The sequence below is a fragment of the Dermacentor albipictus genome, chromosome 9 (assembly GCF_038994185.2).
Source record: "Dermacentor albipictus isolate Rhodes 1998 colony chromosome 9, USDA_Dalb.pri_finalv2, whole genome shotgun sequence".
In the NCBI taxonomy this organism is placed as follows: Eukaryota; Metazoa; Arthropoda; class Arachnida; order Ixodida; family Ixodidae; genus Dermacentor; species Dermacentor albipictus.
Window position 1 is genome coordinate 9,922,103 of NC_091829.1, and position 17,640 is coordinate 9,939,742.

At 42.1% G+C, this 17,640-nt stretch overlaps 1 protein-coding gene across 5 annotated transcripts in view; it reads left to right on the top strand.

The window, feature by feature from the left end:
- Nucleotides 1-17,640, top strand: part of bt (projectin protein bent) — a 250,126-nt gene that overhangs the window by 162,877 nt on the left and 69,609 nt on the right. For all 5 annotated transcript variants that reach the window (XM_070525700.1, XM_070525701.1, XM_070525702.1 and 2 more), the window contains 14 exons: nt 1,257-1,556; nt 2,646-2,948; nt 4,534-4,815; nt 5,356-5,655; nt 6,630-6,932; nt 8,012-8,293; nt 9,554-9,853; nt 10,536-10,838; nt 11,553-11,834; nt 12,234-12,410; nt 13,273-13,395; nt 14,122-14,421; nt 15,173-15,454; nt 16,408-16,598. In XM_070525700.1, the coding sequence (XP_070381801.1) occupies nt 1,257-1,556; nt 2,646-2,948; nt 4,534-4,815; nt 5,356-5,655; nt 6,630-6,932; nt 8,012-8,293; nt 9,554-9,853; nt 10,536-10,838; nt 11,553-11,834; nt 12,234-12,410; nt 13,273-13,395; nt 14,122-14,421; nt 15,173-15,454; nt 16,408-16,598 (3,728 nt within the window). The remainder of the gene's footprint in view (nt 1-1,256; nt 1,557-2,645; nt 2,949-4,533; nt 4,816-5,355; nt 5,656-6,629; nt 6,933-8,011; nt 8,294-9,553; nt 9,854-10,535; nt 10,839-11,552; nt 11,835-12,233; nt 12,411-13,272; nt 13,396-14,121; nt 14,422-15,172; nt 15,455-16,407; nt 16,599-17,640) is intronic.

Consider the following 17,640-nt stretch of genomic DNA (forward strand, 5'->3'; position numbering starts at 1 on the left):
AGTCAAATTAACAGAAGTCTACTGTATAACTAACATGGATATCATGGATGAATTATCGGATATAGCGAAGTAAACCTAAAATTTCTCTCGCCAATATCAGCATGTAACAAATACATGCTCATAATGAATATTGGATATAAAAGAGGTATTTTCATGTGAGAAGTGGCTTCATTATCACGAAGTTCAACTAACTCATGCTGAAACTGCTGGCATGCAATACATGCTGCTGTACAAGATAGCCTAGGAGCTAATTTAGCCAACCTTATGTTTGTTACATGATTTAGTTAGCAAATAAATCATCTGCAATCAAGCGTAGTTACTGTTTCGTAACAGCATATATACTTAACGCTAACAGAAGAAGGCCGGGCTCTGGAGGATAGTAATATAGCTGAGAGTTGTGTAATGCATCTGAAGCACCGTGTGACGTTGTTATGAGGCTGTAGTCCTTATTTCTAGTCCAAAGGGTAGACTTCTTTTCAAGTTGCATACAGTCATTCCATCACACCTTCCCAAAATTAGCTGCAACAACTTGCAATCACAGCATGTTTAGGGGGAATAAAATAAACAGTGGCATGCATTCAGTGTACTTAATTGTCCCAACATGAAAACTTACTGGGACTAGCAAAACAGGAGAGCAATTCCCTGTAAATAAGAAAAAGGATGTTAGGCTTATTCCTCATTGTAAAGTCGTGTCATGTGCTCTCATGCGACAGTAAGGCAATCTGTAGGGCTGATTCAAACCAAGGAGAGGTGGTCTCTTTCCATACCACCCTTGTCCCATCATGTTAGCCTCAGGGAGCAGTTTATCCTGCTTGTTGATGCCTCAGTGGAAACTTTGTGATGCAGTTTGTTCCTCTTGTTGAAGAAAATTTAATCTTTTTTTCCTTGTGACCGAGCCACAGATGGCAAGTAGTAGGGTCAGGGGCTATAATGCGCACTTTCTGCACTCTTGCAGGCATCCCACAGGATTTCACACTGGCAGTAGTTGTTAAAAGAAGCAGGATACATGTGTACCTTTGCATAAAATAACATATCATATCTCTCTATGATTCTTTATAGATTCTTTGATTCTCTTTGATGCTTACTGCATGGCCTCTTTAGTCACATTTGCATTGCACAATGTATTGTGTGGCTGTAAAAGAGTGAAACAATTTCTCATACCAGAAGCTGCCAACAGTGTCTAGTAAATCGTGTCTTTTTCCATTGCTGTGATCACTGTATTCACTGGTATTCCATGTGTTTTGTTGCTCATACAGGCAAGCCATCCAAGCCCAAGGGCCCCCTGGAGGTTTCAGACGTAACAGCCGAAGGCTGCAAGCTCAAATGGGACAAGCCTGAAGACGATGGTGGTGAGCCTGTGCAGCAGTATGTGGTGGAAAAAATGGACACAGACACCGGTCGCTGGGTGCCTGTCATGACCACCAAAGAACCAGAGGCTGAAGTCAAGGGCCTGATTCCAGGCAAGGAGTACAAATTCCGTGTACGTGCTGTCAATCCAGAGGGTGAATCTGAACCTCTCGAAACGGAACAGGGCATTATTGCCAAGAACCCTTACGGTGAGTGGAATGTACCTGAACTTATGTTTTAATGAGAGTGCAAGTTTGTTCTCTTACATAGTGTTATCATCAAACCACACCCATCTGCAATGCTTTGGCATAGAGGTTGTACCGAAGAAGTAAAAGCCTCTTAAATTTGCCCTCATCTGGTATCTGACATCATAGTTTTTTTAGCAGCACCAATATTCAGTTCCCATAAATGGCCATGCTGGCCTCTTGTTGGTTTTATCAAATTATGCCTGCTGATGTGGGAAATCGGTGCCATCAATGCTATTGGTGGCCCTTGTGCCACAAAACACCACACATCATCAATGCTATTGGTGCTTTGAGTAAACAAACAATGCTTACTGTTGAGTAGGGCAATGCTCTGAGTTACGTAAGTTCTCTTAACGAATGTTTTAATTCAATGCAGAAGCGAGTTCTTTTTTCTCATGGGTGACCATCAATGGTTTTTTATTGATTTAATAAAGCAGTTCATGGTTGTCTTGTAGTTTGTGATATTGAGCCCTAATATGTATAACATTAGCCTTGCACAAAAGACTCCAGAAATTTATATTTGACATTTCTATTGCCTCATTTTAGCATTACTTACTGAAATTTAATTGTTTGTTTAGATACAATTTACTTAAATACAGCCTGTGTAGAATGCCGGAACAGTTAGAAAAATTTGAGTACTTGCTTTGAAGAAAACTAGTTCACTCAATTTAACGTGAGCACATCTTGGACGTGCAGCACGAAAAGTACAGCACCTTGTTTAGTACCAGAATAAATTGCAGCAGTATTATGATAAATTTACAAACACAAGAATGGTATGCAATTTTCATGATGAAAAATATTGACTGTGAGCACTTCACAGAGAATAAATGCCTTTTTGTCTGTGTGCATAAAAAATGTGTGGATTTCTGAACTGTTAATGGGGGCATTTCTTGCTTGTGTGGCCGATGACAAGCTTCATCAAGCTGCCACATGGCAACTGTTCTTTATTTCTTGCCTCCCATGTTTTATGACAACACTAACAAGCTAATTTCTATTTGCATTTAGTGTAGAAACATGTTTACACTGGCACCATGTGCTTCTTCCCCTGTGCAGACGAGCCAGGCAAACCAGGCAAGCCAACTGCCAAGGACTGGGACAAGCACCATGTCGACCTCAGCTGGCAGCCTCCCTCGAATGATGGTGGTGCGCCGGTCACAAGCTACATTGTAGAGAAGAAGGACAAGTTCAGCACAAAGTGGCAGAAGGCTGCCGAGATTATCGGCGACAAATGCGAAGCTAGGGTGCCTGACCTCATTGAAGGCATGGAGTACCAGTTTCGGGTCCGGGCTGTGAACAAGGCTGGCCCTGGTGCCCCCAGTGATGCAAGTGATGTGGTCATCGCTAAGCCACGCTTCTGTGAGTTGACTTGTCCCATTACAGCTGTAGATGAAGTTGTTGAAACAAATGGTTTAGTGTTTCGTTAAGTGAAAGTGATTAAAGCTTTGTGTCATACCACATAGAAAAGGACTGATGAAGTTGCATGCAACTTAGCGAAAGACCAAATCGATTCATATAATAAGAAAGTATGTCTGGCATATCACAGTTTGGCATAAGGACAGCGAGACAAAAACATAACATTAATAAGTTACTGACTGCAACTTCATCCTAGACACCTCGGCCTAAAAGATTAATATTGCAAGTATTGCACCTTCCATTTGTGTATGCACCTCTCGCTTAGAGCCGTCATATACATTTTGATGCTATTATCTAAAGTTATCTAAAACCTAGCAGTTGTCACACCATATTAAGTAGAACTTCATTGATATGATCCTGTTACATACAATTTCCCGGCACCAACATTTGCGATCAAGAACACAAAAAATGACAGAATGGAGTTGCGCTTATTTTTTTACTGGTTCAGAAGTTCCTGAAAAACACAATATTTCAGCACCAACGTTCAGTGCATCACCAAACTGCAACCATATGATACGTTTTCTGGCCACCACAATACCCCCGCCCCGTGGCAGCTGAAAACGCCTGTGTGCTCTCAGATTCTTATTCCGGTACCAGCAAATCTCCTCCCAGGTCCTCACATGCCCCTATTGTGATAAGCATTTTCACATAGTTGCTTCAGAGCGCATGGTGCTGTTGGAAGTGTACTGCGAACTTTTAATAGGGAATAACCCAGCTCGACACACATTGGCACCTCGTGCCACACCGATTCTCGCAACACTTTGCATTACGTAGATGCCAACTACAATTAGTCCATCAACGTTTTAGTTACTTCAGATCGTGCGTTTTTCCAGTTAGTTCACTTTTTTTTTCGTTTATTTTTCCAAAACATATGAACGAGGTTCTACTATATAGTATCTGCACAGTGCAGGTGATGAAGATGCATTTGGTATGCGCATTTGAAAAATAATGTGTAGTCATAGCACAAAAATAGCACGAAAAATAAAGGAACTGCAAGATTTAGCTTTCTCGAGCAAGTCACTGCTGCTCGAAAAGTGCTTTCTTTGAATTTGCGCACACGTGACCATTCAGCTTTGTTCTACATGAAGGCGTTGTTCATTGTAAGTTGTGCCACCAGCAAACATTGAAATACAATTGAAAAAAAAATGTGGATGAGGATACCTCTTACAAATAAATGCTTCAGGATGCAGTTGACTGCTTTTAAAAACGATAAGGGATATTGTAAATCTGTTTATCGGCAATGTGTCACTGTATTATGGGAGCCTCTAAACCATTTCATCAAGACTGCATCAGTGTATCTCGTGTATACAACATGACACTGCTGTTAGCCAACATTTTAAGATACATTGCTAACAACTCACTTATAAGCCTGTGTCATGCTAATGTCACACTTGCACCAGTATATGTGTAAACACAGTGACAAATTGTTGTTTATTTTTTGTTTACATATAGCATATGAGTGTGGCACCTGCACTACCTTTTGTATGTGATGTGGTTCTTCACATTCTGTCTTTATTTGTCTCGACAGTGGCTCCCAAGATTGACCGTTCCACACTCAAGGACGTGACCATCCATGCCGGTCAGGGTGTCAAGTTCGACGTCAAGGTTATTGGCGAGCCCCCACCGAAGACTACTTGGTTCCTGGAGAAGACTGAACTGAAGGATGGAGGCCCGTACTCGATTGACAAAGAGCCTTACCGTACAAAGTTCACCATTCACAATGCAGAACGCAAGGACACTGGGGAGTACAAGCTGGTGGCTGAAAACACCTCTGGAAAGGACGAGGCTACAGTCAAAATCATAGTCCTAGGTAATTCTCGTCACCCCAGCTGCACACCCAATATGTGAATCATGAAGTAGAGGTCACAGTACTGTGTGAATCATAAAGCTGAGGATGTACGTTAAGGTTGTACAGAAAAAAATATAGGAGTCTTCTTGTACGACTCCTCTGAAAGATAAAGCTTGCTTTTGAATAATGAGTCCCTTTGCTAATGAGCTAATGAGCCCGTTTGCCTGCAAAACAAAAGGATTTATTAAAGGTGGTTTCCTTTTACAAAGCTTGTATTACAGATGAGCCAACTTGATGGATGATTTTTCTGCAATCTGTGGAGCTGCACACTAATGTAGGAGAACAAAATGTGGGGCTAGGTAGCTTATTGTCGCAAGACGACTACTCTCACAGACAGTAAGAAGGAAGACATAGCGAGCGTAAGCAGTCACGGACAATTGTTGTGACAATTTGCAAGCACCATTCATGGGTTTCAAGTACCAGCAGCTTCTAAAACGAGCACTCAGCGCACTGCTCACTCAACCGCACAACTGCTAAGCCAAAGTGACCTTTCCTTTGCAGACAAACCCACAGCTCCCGAGGGACCTTTGGAAGTGACAGACGTACACGCTGAGGGCTGCAAGCTTAAGTGGAACCCACCAAAGGACGATGGCGGGCAGCCACTGGATGGCTATGTGGTGGAGAAAATGGACACAGAGACCGGACGTTGGGTGCCAATTGGTCGGCCCACAAAGCCTGAGATGGAAGTGAACAACTTGGAGCCAGGCAAGGAGTACAAGTTCCGAGTGCGTGCTGTGAATCCCGAGGGAGAGTCAGAGCCACTTGAGACGGAGAAGGGCACCATTGCCAAGAACCCCTATGGTAATGTTCATTTATTCAAGAGAAATGATTTGAGCTTGAACTAAAACAGAACGCTCTATAAGAATTCAGGAACAGCAGGACAGATCAAGGCACATTTGCATGCAGAACAATGACATGTGTAGTACAGCATGATTATATCTGAAAAACTGTGATTACACAATAGTTTATGACATAACAGAAATTCAATGTATATAGTACTACATTCTCCGCACTTCGTTCATTGTGATTAGCAAAGCAACATAATGACTTTGATTGGCTAGATTCAGTCTAATATGAAAGGAATGTTGCAAATATTATGGAATGCTGAATGTGTGAAAATTGGTGTTCAAAGGTGACTAGCATTCATCTCAAGACTGCTAGTTTTGTTCTTGGCTTAAAAAACCTTAACTTTGGTGAGAGCAGTAAACTAAGGTAATGGGTTGATTGTCAATGAGAGTGCTTAACAGGAGCATTGTATTCTCATCGGTGATGCAATAAAATGAGGGCTTGACATTTATTGTCTGCAGTTGGTTGCAGATTGTGCAGTGTAACAAAAACTTAGTTTATGACAGCTTTAAAAACAACTTCTACCATGGCAAGGCAAAGCATACTTATAGATATGCTACCATAATTTGCAACTTATTCCACCACTTCAGTTATGTTGCCAAAGATGTTCTGTAGGTGAGCAGAGGTAAAGCTAGTGTAGTCGTACTTGTTCTGTTCTCATTAACCTTTCAGTACTCTCTTTACCTCTAGCTGTTGCTTTATGTACAGTTCGCAAGATTTGAAATAGGTCTTGCATCACTTTTGATGGCCGCATCTTAAGGGATGATATTAGTAGCAATTACGCATGAGCTAATATTTTTATGTGTTCTAAAGTGGACATTACTTGATACCATTACTGGGCATGCTGTATAAAAAAAAATCTTGCAAGTGAGGATTTTTGTAATGTCCTGGTTTAGTATAGTGGTTGATCGCATTCACTTCACATACAGATGCCCCTGGTAAACCAACGGGAGCTGAAGTTACTGACTGGGACAAAGATCACATGGACCTCAAGTGGCAGCCACCTCTAAAGGATGGCGGTGCCCCTATTGAAAAGTACATTGTAGAGAAGAAGGAAAAGGACAGCCCCGTCTGGACGAAGGCTGCTGTAGTAGATGGCAAGTCCTGCGAGGCTCGCGTACCTGACCTCATCCCCGGTGAAACTTATGAGTTCCGTGTTCGAGCTGTAAATGCTGCTGGTCCTGGAGAGCCATCGGAAACCACTAAACCTATGATTGCCAAACCCAGAAAACGTGAGTCACTTTTGTGCCATTTGTTGCATTGCAAATTTTCAGCTATCCAGTTATGGAAAAATAGTTCTGCAGAAATCCACATGTAGAAAGTTTCATGAAAGGACAAAATTATAATCTACTCGAAGGCGATGGGTGCCAAGGCGATGCAAAACTACAAAGGAAACCCAGAAAGAAAGTTTCATATCGGACGAAACATTCGCCCTGGTTCAGGGATCAAACCTGGAGCCAACACCTTTCCGTGGTGATTTCTCTACCACCTGAGCTAACCATGAGGCCGCGCTCTGCAGTCTGCTAGTCAGTGCTCTGGTTAGCTCAGTAGTAGAGCAGCTACCTTGGAGTGGCATTGGTCCAGGGTTCGACCCGCGGACCAGGGCAAAATTATTTGTCAACTGCAAAGCTTTCTTTCTAATAAACACATATGGCTTCCCTTTATATATTCACTCTATTACCGGATGAAAAAAAAAATTGTTATTTTATTCAACTATCCCATTATGTGCACTTGGACCACTGCAGTAATAGATGGCATCAATGTTGAAAATTTAGCAGTAGCACATATATCTATACGCTGGTTTTTGTGCATTTTTAACATGTGATGCACTTGTTGTGATATAAGTTAAAATTAATTATTCGTTCTAATCCATTCCTTTGAGCTTTTGCCACTTTGAAGAGCACTGATATGATTTGCCTCATCAAAGCCAACAACACATTCATGTAGTGGATAAACTCAATTCTGCGACTTTCCCACAATTTTCTACAGTTGGTCTGCAACATCATTGCTAATTTGTGTATAAATGTCTGCAGGTTATTTAACTGTAGAAGTGTAGCTGCCATGAGATGTCAATTCGAAATTTGTAATATAACATAAGTGCTTTACTTTTGTTGTCCATCATGGGTTCTTGCTTATTTAACTGTCGAAGTGTAGCTGCCATGAAATGTTAATTTGAAGTTTGTAAGATAACATAAGGGCTTTACTTTTATTAATCACATGTTCTCGCTACCTTTAATTATGCCTTTGCATTGTGTTTAATGCATATATCAGACTCTACTTCATTAACACCTGGTGTTTGTATTTTGTACAGTGGCTCCCAAGATTGACCGCCGTAGCTTGAAACCTATCACCATCAAAGTTGGACAAGACTTTGAGTTTGATGTTAAGGTTCAGGGCGAACCACCCCCAAGCATTAGCTGGATGCTTGGAACAAAGCCTGTGGCTGAGCGTCCCACACTGAACATCACAAATGTTCCCTACAACACGAAACTGACCTGCGACCGTGCTGAAAGGAAGGACAATGGTGTCTACAAGATCATTGCCTCCAACCAGTATGGAACAGACGAGGCTGAGGTGGAAGTCAACGTCATTTGTGAGTTACTCTTCTCTGTCCATTTTACAATCACTGGCACAGTTATATTGCTTATGCAAGTGTTAGGTACAGAAGTGCTCTCCTTGCTTTTTGTTCCAATGCATGATGGCAAAAATTCAGTGTTGCATGTCGCAGTCTCACTCATCAATGTAGTGTGTTGGTTATCATTTATTGCCATGGTACAGCGTCTAAAGATGTTGAATGTGTTGTGGTGGACTATTTTAAATTATTTATTTGCATTTAAGCAATCACATGACCCACTCAGTATACAAGGCTTAATATTTCCTCTCCTTTCTGGTTCATTATTAAGATGAGAGAGGCTGAGTTGAAAATATAAAGTATAGAGAGGCCATTTATTTGTTCAGACTCCTGTGAGGAGCTCTCATATCATAGCTGTCATAGAACTCCTCATAGACTGCTCACTTCATATTGCAAGGGCTACCAATTTTCATGCCGCAAGTTGGTAACTTAGTCAATCAACATCGCAGCATAATGGCTGAATGATGCGCATCTGTTGCTCACTAGTACAAAGCTCACACATTTGCTATTCTCCAAGGATTGCTGTCAAAAATGGGTTTATATTAAATGAGTTTCATGACACATAAACTGTAGTAGACTCTGAAAAAGGAAAATTGGCATGTGCCCAAATTATAGCACGAAGCTACAAAGGAAACCCATACAAGTTTTTCAGAAAGAAAGCCTTGTAGTTGAAAAAAAAAAAAATTGGTCCAGGACCAGGACAAATTTTTCTTCAACTGCCAGGCTTTCTTTCTGAGAAACCCGTGTGGGTTTCCTTTGTAGCTTCTTGCTACAGTTCGGGTGGATGCCCATTTTTCCCATTCATGTACTTTCCTCCACCTTGCGGGTTTCCGCAGAACTGATGCGCCATATGCAGTAGGCTTTCTTTAAACGGAGCCTCAAAGGACCAGGGAAATTGGTTCCATTTATCAGGAGTTTCATTTACTGATAGACAAAGCTTGAGCATTGCATGAATACAAAACCAACCAACCAACCATGAGGACCGTGTTCCATTTAGGTGGCAGTTTCATTTAAGCGAATTCCATTTATCAAAATTCTACTGTAGATGGACCTTTGTTCTAGAGACAGAGATGAGAAAGAGATGGGGCCACTATTAATGAACTGCATGCATTACTGCAGAATATTTTCTTTGAAATATTACAGCATTGTATAGTGCTCACTTGCAAAATGCATGTCTGCTTAGAGTTTTCAGACCTGACATAAAAAAAAATCTGTGTGTAGCCAAGCCCTCGAAACCTGAGGGTCCTTTGGAGGTGTCGGATGTCACCAAGAATGGCTGCAAACTGGCCTGGAACAAGCCCAAGGATGATGGTGGTGAGCCTATCACCAAGTACGTGGTGGAGAAACAAGACCCGGATACGGGTGCATGGGTTCCTATTGGTGCAAGCCACTTGCCTGAGTTCCAAGTCACAGGGCTCACTCCTGGCAAAGACTACAAGTTTCGTGTCAAGGCTGTCAACAAAGAAGGGGAGTCTGAGCCTCTGGAGACTGACATTCCCATCACGGCCAAGGACCCATATGGTAATGAAATCTAAGAAGTAAAGTTACCTTAACTATCTGTAGAAGCAAAGTTCCTAGGCTTCTTAGATCTTAGAGTCTGCACTTGGATGCTTAAATTTTATGTGAAAATTAAGCTGCACTTTTAATATGCACAGCAGCATTACTTTTCATTCATTGAAGGCAGGGCATGTTTGTTTTAGTAATGTACATTGCAGCATTGTGCTTGATATTTGATAAAACAAGATGGCTTGGTAAACAGAGTGATGCGCAACCACCACCAGACTTAAGCCAAATAATTAAAACACACCTACAGCAACTTAACTTTAATAAACATAAGCCTTATGGAGGAAACGTTGAATATTTTGGAAGAACAACACATTAAGCTAGCACATTCAAGACATCTCAATCAAACATTTTTAGCACCCTTTGCAAAAGAAGCAAAGAGGCACTTAAAAGGAATGTTTGAGTTAAATGTGACAATGATTATATACATGCAAGCAGAATACTCACCATTGCGCCACTTAAACCAGCCACAACTGAAAAGCTCCCAGCACTCCAACATAGACTGTCGAACGTATAACGACATTATCCGATTTTGTTAATTGGCGAATTTGCTGTTAGTGCTTAACCTACCTGTATAATGCTACCGCCGTTATGTCTTTGCGATGTTCAATGCCACTGCATATTTGCTTTACCTGAACAGATGCCCCGTCGGCTCCTGGAAAGCCGGAGGCCACGGACTGGAATAAGGACCATGTGGACCTCAAGTGGACACCACCAGACAAGGACGGAGGTGCTCCCATCTCGCATTATCTGATCGAGAAGAAAGAAAAGGGCAGCCCCCGTTGGGAGAAGGCAGCCGAGGTGCCTGGCGACCAGTGCAAGGGAACCGCTCCTTTCTTGGATGAAGGAAAGGAGTATGAGTTCCGCGTCATCGCCGTCAACAAGGCCGGTCCTGGAGAGCCCAGCGAAGCCTCCAAGCCTATTGTGGCTAAGCCAAGATTCTGTAAGATCCTTCTCTCACTTCTGATTACTTGCACAATTTATGGTTGCAGCTCTTTGTATGAAGATGTGGCTTAAGGTTAGGAAAGGCTTTTTAATTTAAGGTCCATGAAAAATTTCTAGGATTTGCTCTTAGTAAAGCCTTCATTCCTTGTTGTGGCATATGTCTTCTGGTTTTCATATCTCTAGAACCCACCCTCCCCTTGCTCTCATCGTTTCTCTTACGTATTTACAAGGGTTCTTCTGTGCTGTCATGTTAGCAGTTGTCCATATATCAGCAGATTGTTTCACTAATATTGACAAATATTTATATGGCCTGGATGTGATATGACAATACTTCTTTATACAGTACAACCACTTCATAGTGGAAGCAACTGATGCTTCCAATATGATGACTCTAAGTCCTTTCAGTTATGTAAATATTGTAATTTATTGAAGAGTAGCTTTGTGCTACTTCTTGGGTAGATAGGACAATATTTCTCATTCATGAAGCTTACTCCACCTCGTGGGCTTCCACAGAACTGATATGCCTCCTTAGAGAGAGCTGGCATGCCAATTCAATCGGAAAACTTGTTCTCACTTTCTTCTGTCCTTATATTGATCCTTTCGGTTCTGCTTTTTTTGCCATCATAATTGTTTTATAGGTATATAAAATAATTATGGGAGTTTTTAACTCTGGACCACTTCACTTAATCCAAGCTTTTTTTCCTCATTTCAGTGGCACCACGCATTGACCGCAAAAACCTCCATGACTTAACCATTAAGGCTGGACAGCCAATCAAGTTTGATGTTAACGTTCAGGGCGAGCCTCCTCCAACCATCGTCTGGTCTCTAGATGATGAGACCATCAAATCCACTTCTCATCGCAACATTGAAACTGAAGACTACAATACCAAGTTGGCTGTGCGGAGGGCTGAACGCAGTGACTCTGGAAAGTACACCATCACTGCCACAAACAGCTCTGGCAAAGATGCAGCCACAGTCACTGTCAATGTTCTGGGTAAGCACTTTAATTGACTTGAGGCTAACACACCATTAGACAAACTTCCGGGCACAAAGTGAACAAGGCTAATCCTACACTTGTAGTTTTTTACCGAGATTAAACAGAATAAGGGTTCACTCGGCTAAATGACACTCTTTTTCAGGTCACAATAATGACACTTGTTCTTACAAGGCCTTATAAATACAAATTAAAACTGGTTTACTTAGTTCACAATTGTGTAATTTAGGTGGGCAGTTAAAAAAATAAGGGCAACTGACACTAAATTTATTTTCTTTGCAAAAGCAACCCTAAAGCTAATCTAAAATCTACCTTATATAAAAGCAGGAATTTCTGCCACAATTTTTGGCCATCTGAATTGAATGGGCCCACTATGGACATGCTGTGCATCCATTGCAGACGTCCCAGGAAATCCTGAAGGTCCTCTGGAGGTCTCTGATGTCCACAAGGAGGGTTGCAAGCTCAAATGGAAACGACCCAAGGACACTGGAGGCATGCCACTTGATGGATATCTGGTGGAAAAGATGGACCCCGAAACTGGTGTCTGGGTTCCTGTTGGCAAAACTAAGGAGCCTGGTAAGCTATGGCACAGCATTTTGTTTAGAATTTTTCATAACTGCAGGTTCTTATTTACCCATCTAGGCACTGATATAAGACTGCAGTTTTGGCAAGTTAGACCATGAATACAAATTAGCACACTATGAAAACACAACGTAGAATGATTCCTACCTTTTGCCCTCTGTTTTTATGCATGTTTACACTTGCTCATTTGTCTCTGCTTCATTGCTCTATCTTGTATTTCTGATGGGTGCATTATCTCACGGGAAACGAGCTGCTGTACAGTTGGCCAAAAATAAAATGTGATTGAATATTTTCAGTAGCCAGTCACATTGTCTCTGCATTTCATAGACATCTGATAATGAACAGTGTCATTCAGGCTGCACAACAGTTATGGCAACTATATGTGACCTAGAAAGGTGGTAAGATTTTTTTATTTAAATTGCTAAACTTCTCACTAATATCATATCTTGTTTAGGCATGTTTAAACTGACACCCACTGTTTTTCGTTATTGTCATTATTATGCACTGATCCCACTTTTGTCTGCCATCAGTGGGTGTGTGCCTGCAAAGGTTACACTGTTTTCCGCTGGTTAGCTTAAGTTAGGGGTTGTTCCTACTTTACCATTTCTCATTACTGCTTTCTTTCCTTATTAGTATTTGTGGAATGCATGTAAACTTTCTTACTATCTTTCTTTTTTTTCTTCTTTTTCCTTCTGGTAGAGGTAAATATTTCTCTTCAGAAGAGTGTCTAGAATGATTTATTTTTAATTCTGGTGTCACTGGCAGCTTAATAGCTCCATACAGCAACATTGACTCAGCGTACGTAGATATCTTCCAATTGATTGTGTAGTCATGGTGGCACTGTGATTCAATGCAGGAATGGATGTGACTGGTCTGACTCCAGGAAAGGAATACAAGTTCAGGGTCAAGGCCTTGAACAAAGAAGGAGAAAGTGAGCCTCTTGAGATGGATGGAACCATTGTAGCCAAGAATCCATTTGGTAAGTGACCATATCTTACAAACAGGGTGTATAACCTAGTAATATCACAGTCTGTTGTTTAATGCAAAGACAATGCAATGTAAAGCCAAATAAAGGACACTGCATGTTGTATGTTCCTCCCTTATAGCACATCATGTCACTCTCATAAGATGCCTTCAGTGTTTGAAGAATGTGCATCTTTCAAGGCTGCTCTTAATCGTATGAAAAACTGAAACAAATAATGTCATTTCAATTTTAACTTTTTTTGTTTTTTGATTCTTTTTCATTTTTCCACATCCTAACTTTAACAAAATATAGTACCAGAAAAGTATGTACATATTTTTCTTCCCCTAACTCTGCATGCCTATGTTTAGGCAGAGAAAGGCTACATTGGTCATTGCTTGATTTCTTTCAGAAAACTTTATGGAAAATTCATCTGCTTTTTCATTATTTTAACTTTCTAGATAAAACGTTAAGTGGTATATATCAATACTACACTCTTATCAGTTATGCTAACTTTACTTTCAACAACGTTTTATGCATCTTACCATTACTTTGCATTTACTGTATTTGCATTAAAACTGTGAGCCCATGATGAATCCTCAGCACTCTTGATGTATTGTAGGGGCCCAACCTTTATGAAGTATCGCTTCTTGAAGGAATGTGCTTTTATGAGAAACATGGGCTTTTCTGATTAGTTGTGTGCTCTACGGTGATGTTACTCTTGCATTTGTTCACATTCACCAGATGAGCCCGGCAAGCCAGGCAACGTTGAAGCCACAGACTGGGACAAGGACCACGTGGACCTCAAGTGGACTCCGCCGGAGAAGGACGGCGGTGCTCCAGTAGAGAAGTACATCATTGAAAAGAAGGACAAGTGGGGCAACTGGGAGAAAGCAGCCGAAGTGCCTGCCACTCAGACAAAGGCCACGGTGGGAGACCTGGCAGCCAACCAGCCGTACGAGTTCCGAGTGATCGCTGTCAACAAAGCAGGACCAGGCGAGCCCAGTGATGCTACGCTGCCCATCATCACCAAGCCACGCAAGTGTGAGTTCATTTGGAACAAGTGGCCAGTCTCTTAAAGATTGCTTTTACTGTGGAGAAAGAGGCAGTAATGGAAGGAGCTATGCTTTAGAGCAAGGCCAGGTAATATCACAAACACTCCACCAGGGTAAGCGCTCATCAAATGCTCGTGTCATTTGGTGACCTGAAAGTGTAACTACCTCGTCACTGCAGTTACCATGCTAGCAGACACCACCTGTCACTTCTTCCCCTTCTGCACCTCCTCCGGTGCTTTTCCTTATGTGAAATTATTTAGACGTCCATATTCGGACACTGTTATGGAGTTTCTCTGCTATGCTTTTCCCTCATGCTTCTCTGCTTAGGTGCGGCAACTTTCAGGCATTTCTTGCTCTATGAAAGATGCGGCAAATGGCAGAGTACAATACTCCACTGTGAATTCACAAAATTGTATGTTTGCAGCCTGCTTAACTTTCGTTTTCCCGAGAAACCTTAGGTCATCTAAATGTCAGCTGACAACTTCATTCACACTTTTCACTGTTTGCTTTGTTGGGGTGTGTCTCAGTATCACAACATAAAGCAGACACTTGTCAAATGTGAAGCATCCCTGGTGGTTAATACTGCTAGATGATAAACACAGAGCAGTAAAAGCAGTGGTTTAATCATGAAATGTTAAACGAATTTAACACTGAATAGGCTCCATCAGTTATGTTGTAGTGCACATTGTTCCACTCAATTCAGGGCTGCTGACAATTCTTTTTTTTTTTTTCTGTTCCAGTGGCGCCCAAGATTGACCGTACAAACTTGGACAAGGTGCGCATTAAGGCTGGGCAGAACTTCAACTTTGACGTGAACGTCATTGGTGAGCCACCTCCGGAGGTCACCTGGACCCTGAAGGGGAAGAAGGTGGTCGCCACGGACCATGTCAAGCTGACCAACGTTCCTTACAATACCAAGCTCAATGTGCGGCATGCACAGCGTGCTGACAGTGGCACTTACACCATCACAGCTGTCAACGAGCATGGGAAGGACGTTGCTGATGTTGAAGTCATTGTCCTTGGTGAGTCAGTATACCATAGACTGCCTCAGGGAAGGCATAGTCAGCGCAAAATCTAAGCAAATGCATGCTTAGGCTTTTCTTTGATATGGTAGATTGCAATATTACGAGTGCCATTTGGAGCAAGATTATATTGACAAGGGTAGTATATAAGTTCACATCAGTATGTGGCATCATACTGGTGATCAGATGCTACACTTAATGCCATAGGGGCTTTTGCCTTTTTTCGTAAATAATGTTGCCATACTGAAAGCACTTTCTTTCTTGTTACACCTTTTTACACAGCGAAAATGTGGAAACTGTCTGCTTCACAGTTTTACAGCGAAGCTGTTAGCCTCTAGTTGGTCGGCGTTTTTCGTGTCTGCATCCATCAGCAAAAATTTGGGCCAATTCCAGCAGCAGTACAGAGCCAGAAGCAGTGGCTCGTACTCCCGTAAGGCAGAGGCGTCAAGTACTCAGCAAAGTGAAGTGAACAGTGCCTGCGTTCTTTGGAATCATGGATACAACATACAGAACAGCATTCGTTTCAATAAGAACAAGCACAAAACAAGCATCTGAACCACATAATTGATGATAAGACACTCCTGATAATAATGCGAAGCACAAAGCTCTCCCCACATATGTTTCCTGGTAAAGGTTACTGTTGTGCAAGGTGCCATCGCTGCGGCAGCTTGCGATGTGGGGAGTGATGTCCTTAGCCTTTCGTATATAAAAGAACCAGCCTAGCAACTGATTTCAATGTTGTTGCAGCACAGCGCGTGCTGTCAAAATTACCATTACTACGATTACTACCATTACTCAAAAGCAATAGAGCATTGCATGGCCCCTTCGGCATTTGTAATAGGCGGTTTCCAACAGCTTGCTGGGCACCCACTTTTGTAAGGTTGAGACGGCGAATCAACTTTTTCTACTGAAAACTTGAGGAAATTACTCACCAATTACTGCATTTTGTGCAGACAAGCCAACACCTCCCGGAGGACCCCTCAAAATTGAAGATGTCCATGCAGAAGGTTGCACACTCAAGTGGAATCCCCCTGTGGATGATGGTGGTGTGCCTGTTGACCACTATGTTGTTGAGAAACTCGACCCCAACACAGGCCTGTGGGTCCCAGCTGGTGACACCATTGGGCCCGAGACTCAGATGAAGGTTAGCTCGTTTCTCATCTTGAAGGCACCTTAAAACATCAATATTCAATGCTTCATTCCAGTAATATGGATGGTAAAACAGCGAAAATTTTATGCATAACATTGAAATAGATTCTTAGTGAGACAATATTGAAGGTTTCACTGATATGGTAGCTTTTAAGGTATACATCTTGAGACATCAATTTATGTAATAATTGAGCTTAAAAAAAAAAAAAAGAGCAGGAGTTTCTTGTTATGCAGCCCAAATATACAATGCACTGCATTTGTTAATTTCAGACTGTGCTTTACCAAGAAGCTTTTTTTGCTATTGTTTATTAGGTTTTCATCATGGTTGTTGTATACATAGCTATTATGCAGCGGTGGCGTAGAGGCAGAACACCCTTCTTGCGTGCAAGAGGTCCGTGGTTCGAATCCCGGTGCCGGCGATTTTCCACCGGATTAAAAAAAAAAGTCCACGTGTTGATAAAATTGCATAAACCGGCCTGGAGTGTGGCCTGATCCCAGTGACCAGAACTGGTAACACACTCCCTCATCAGAGCAGGATTGACCACCCTGGTGCAGTACTTGGCCACAACCTCCTATATGAACACAACAGTCAAACCCCGGCCCTCAGTCCCCAGCAGCTGCGAAGCAACTGACCACGGCGGCGGTCAGACCTGCGACGCAGCAGAGGGTGCTAAGAATCCCTGGCTCCGGACAGGCCGCCATTGGAATATGAACCTGGCAACGTTTAACACTAGAACGCTATCTAGTGAGGCGAGTCTAGCAGTGCTATTGGAGGAGTTAGAGGGCAGTAAAGGGGGTTTATCCTAGGGCTCAGTGAAATTAGGAGGCCAAAAGAAGCATATACAGTGCTAAAAAGGGGGCACGTCCTGTGCTACCGGGGCTTAGCGGAGAGACAAGAACTAGAAGTCGGATTCCTGATTTTTAAGGATATAGCTGGTAACATACAGGAATTCTATAGCATTAACGAGAGGGTGGCAGGTCTTGTGAAACTTAATAAGAGTTACAAATTGAAGGTAGTACAAGTCTACGCCCCTACA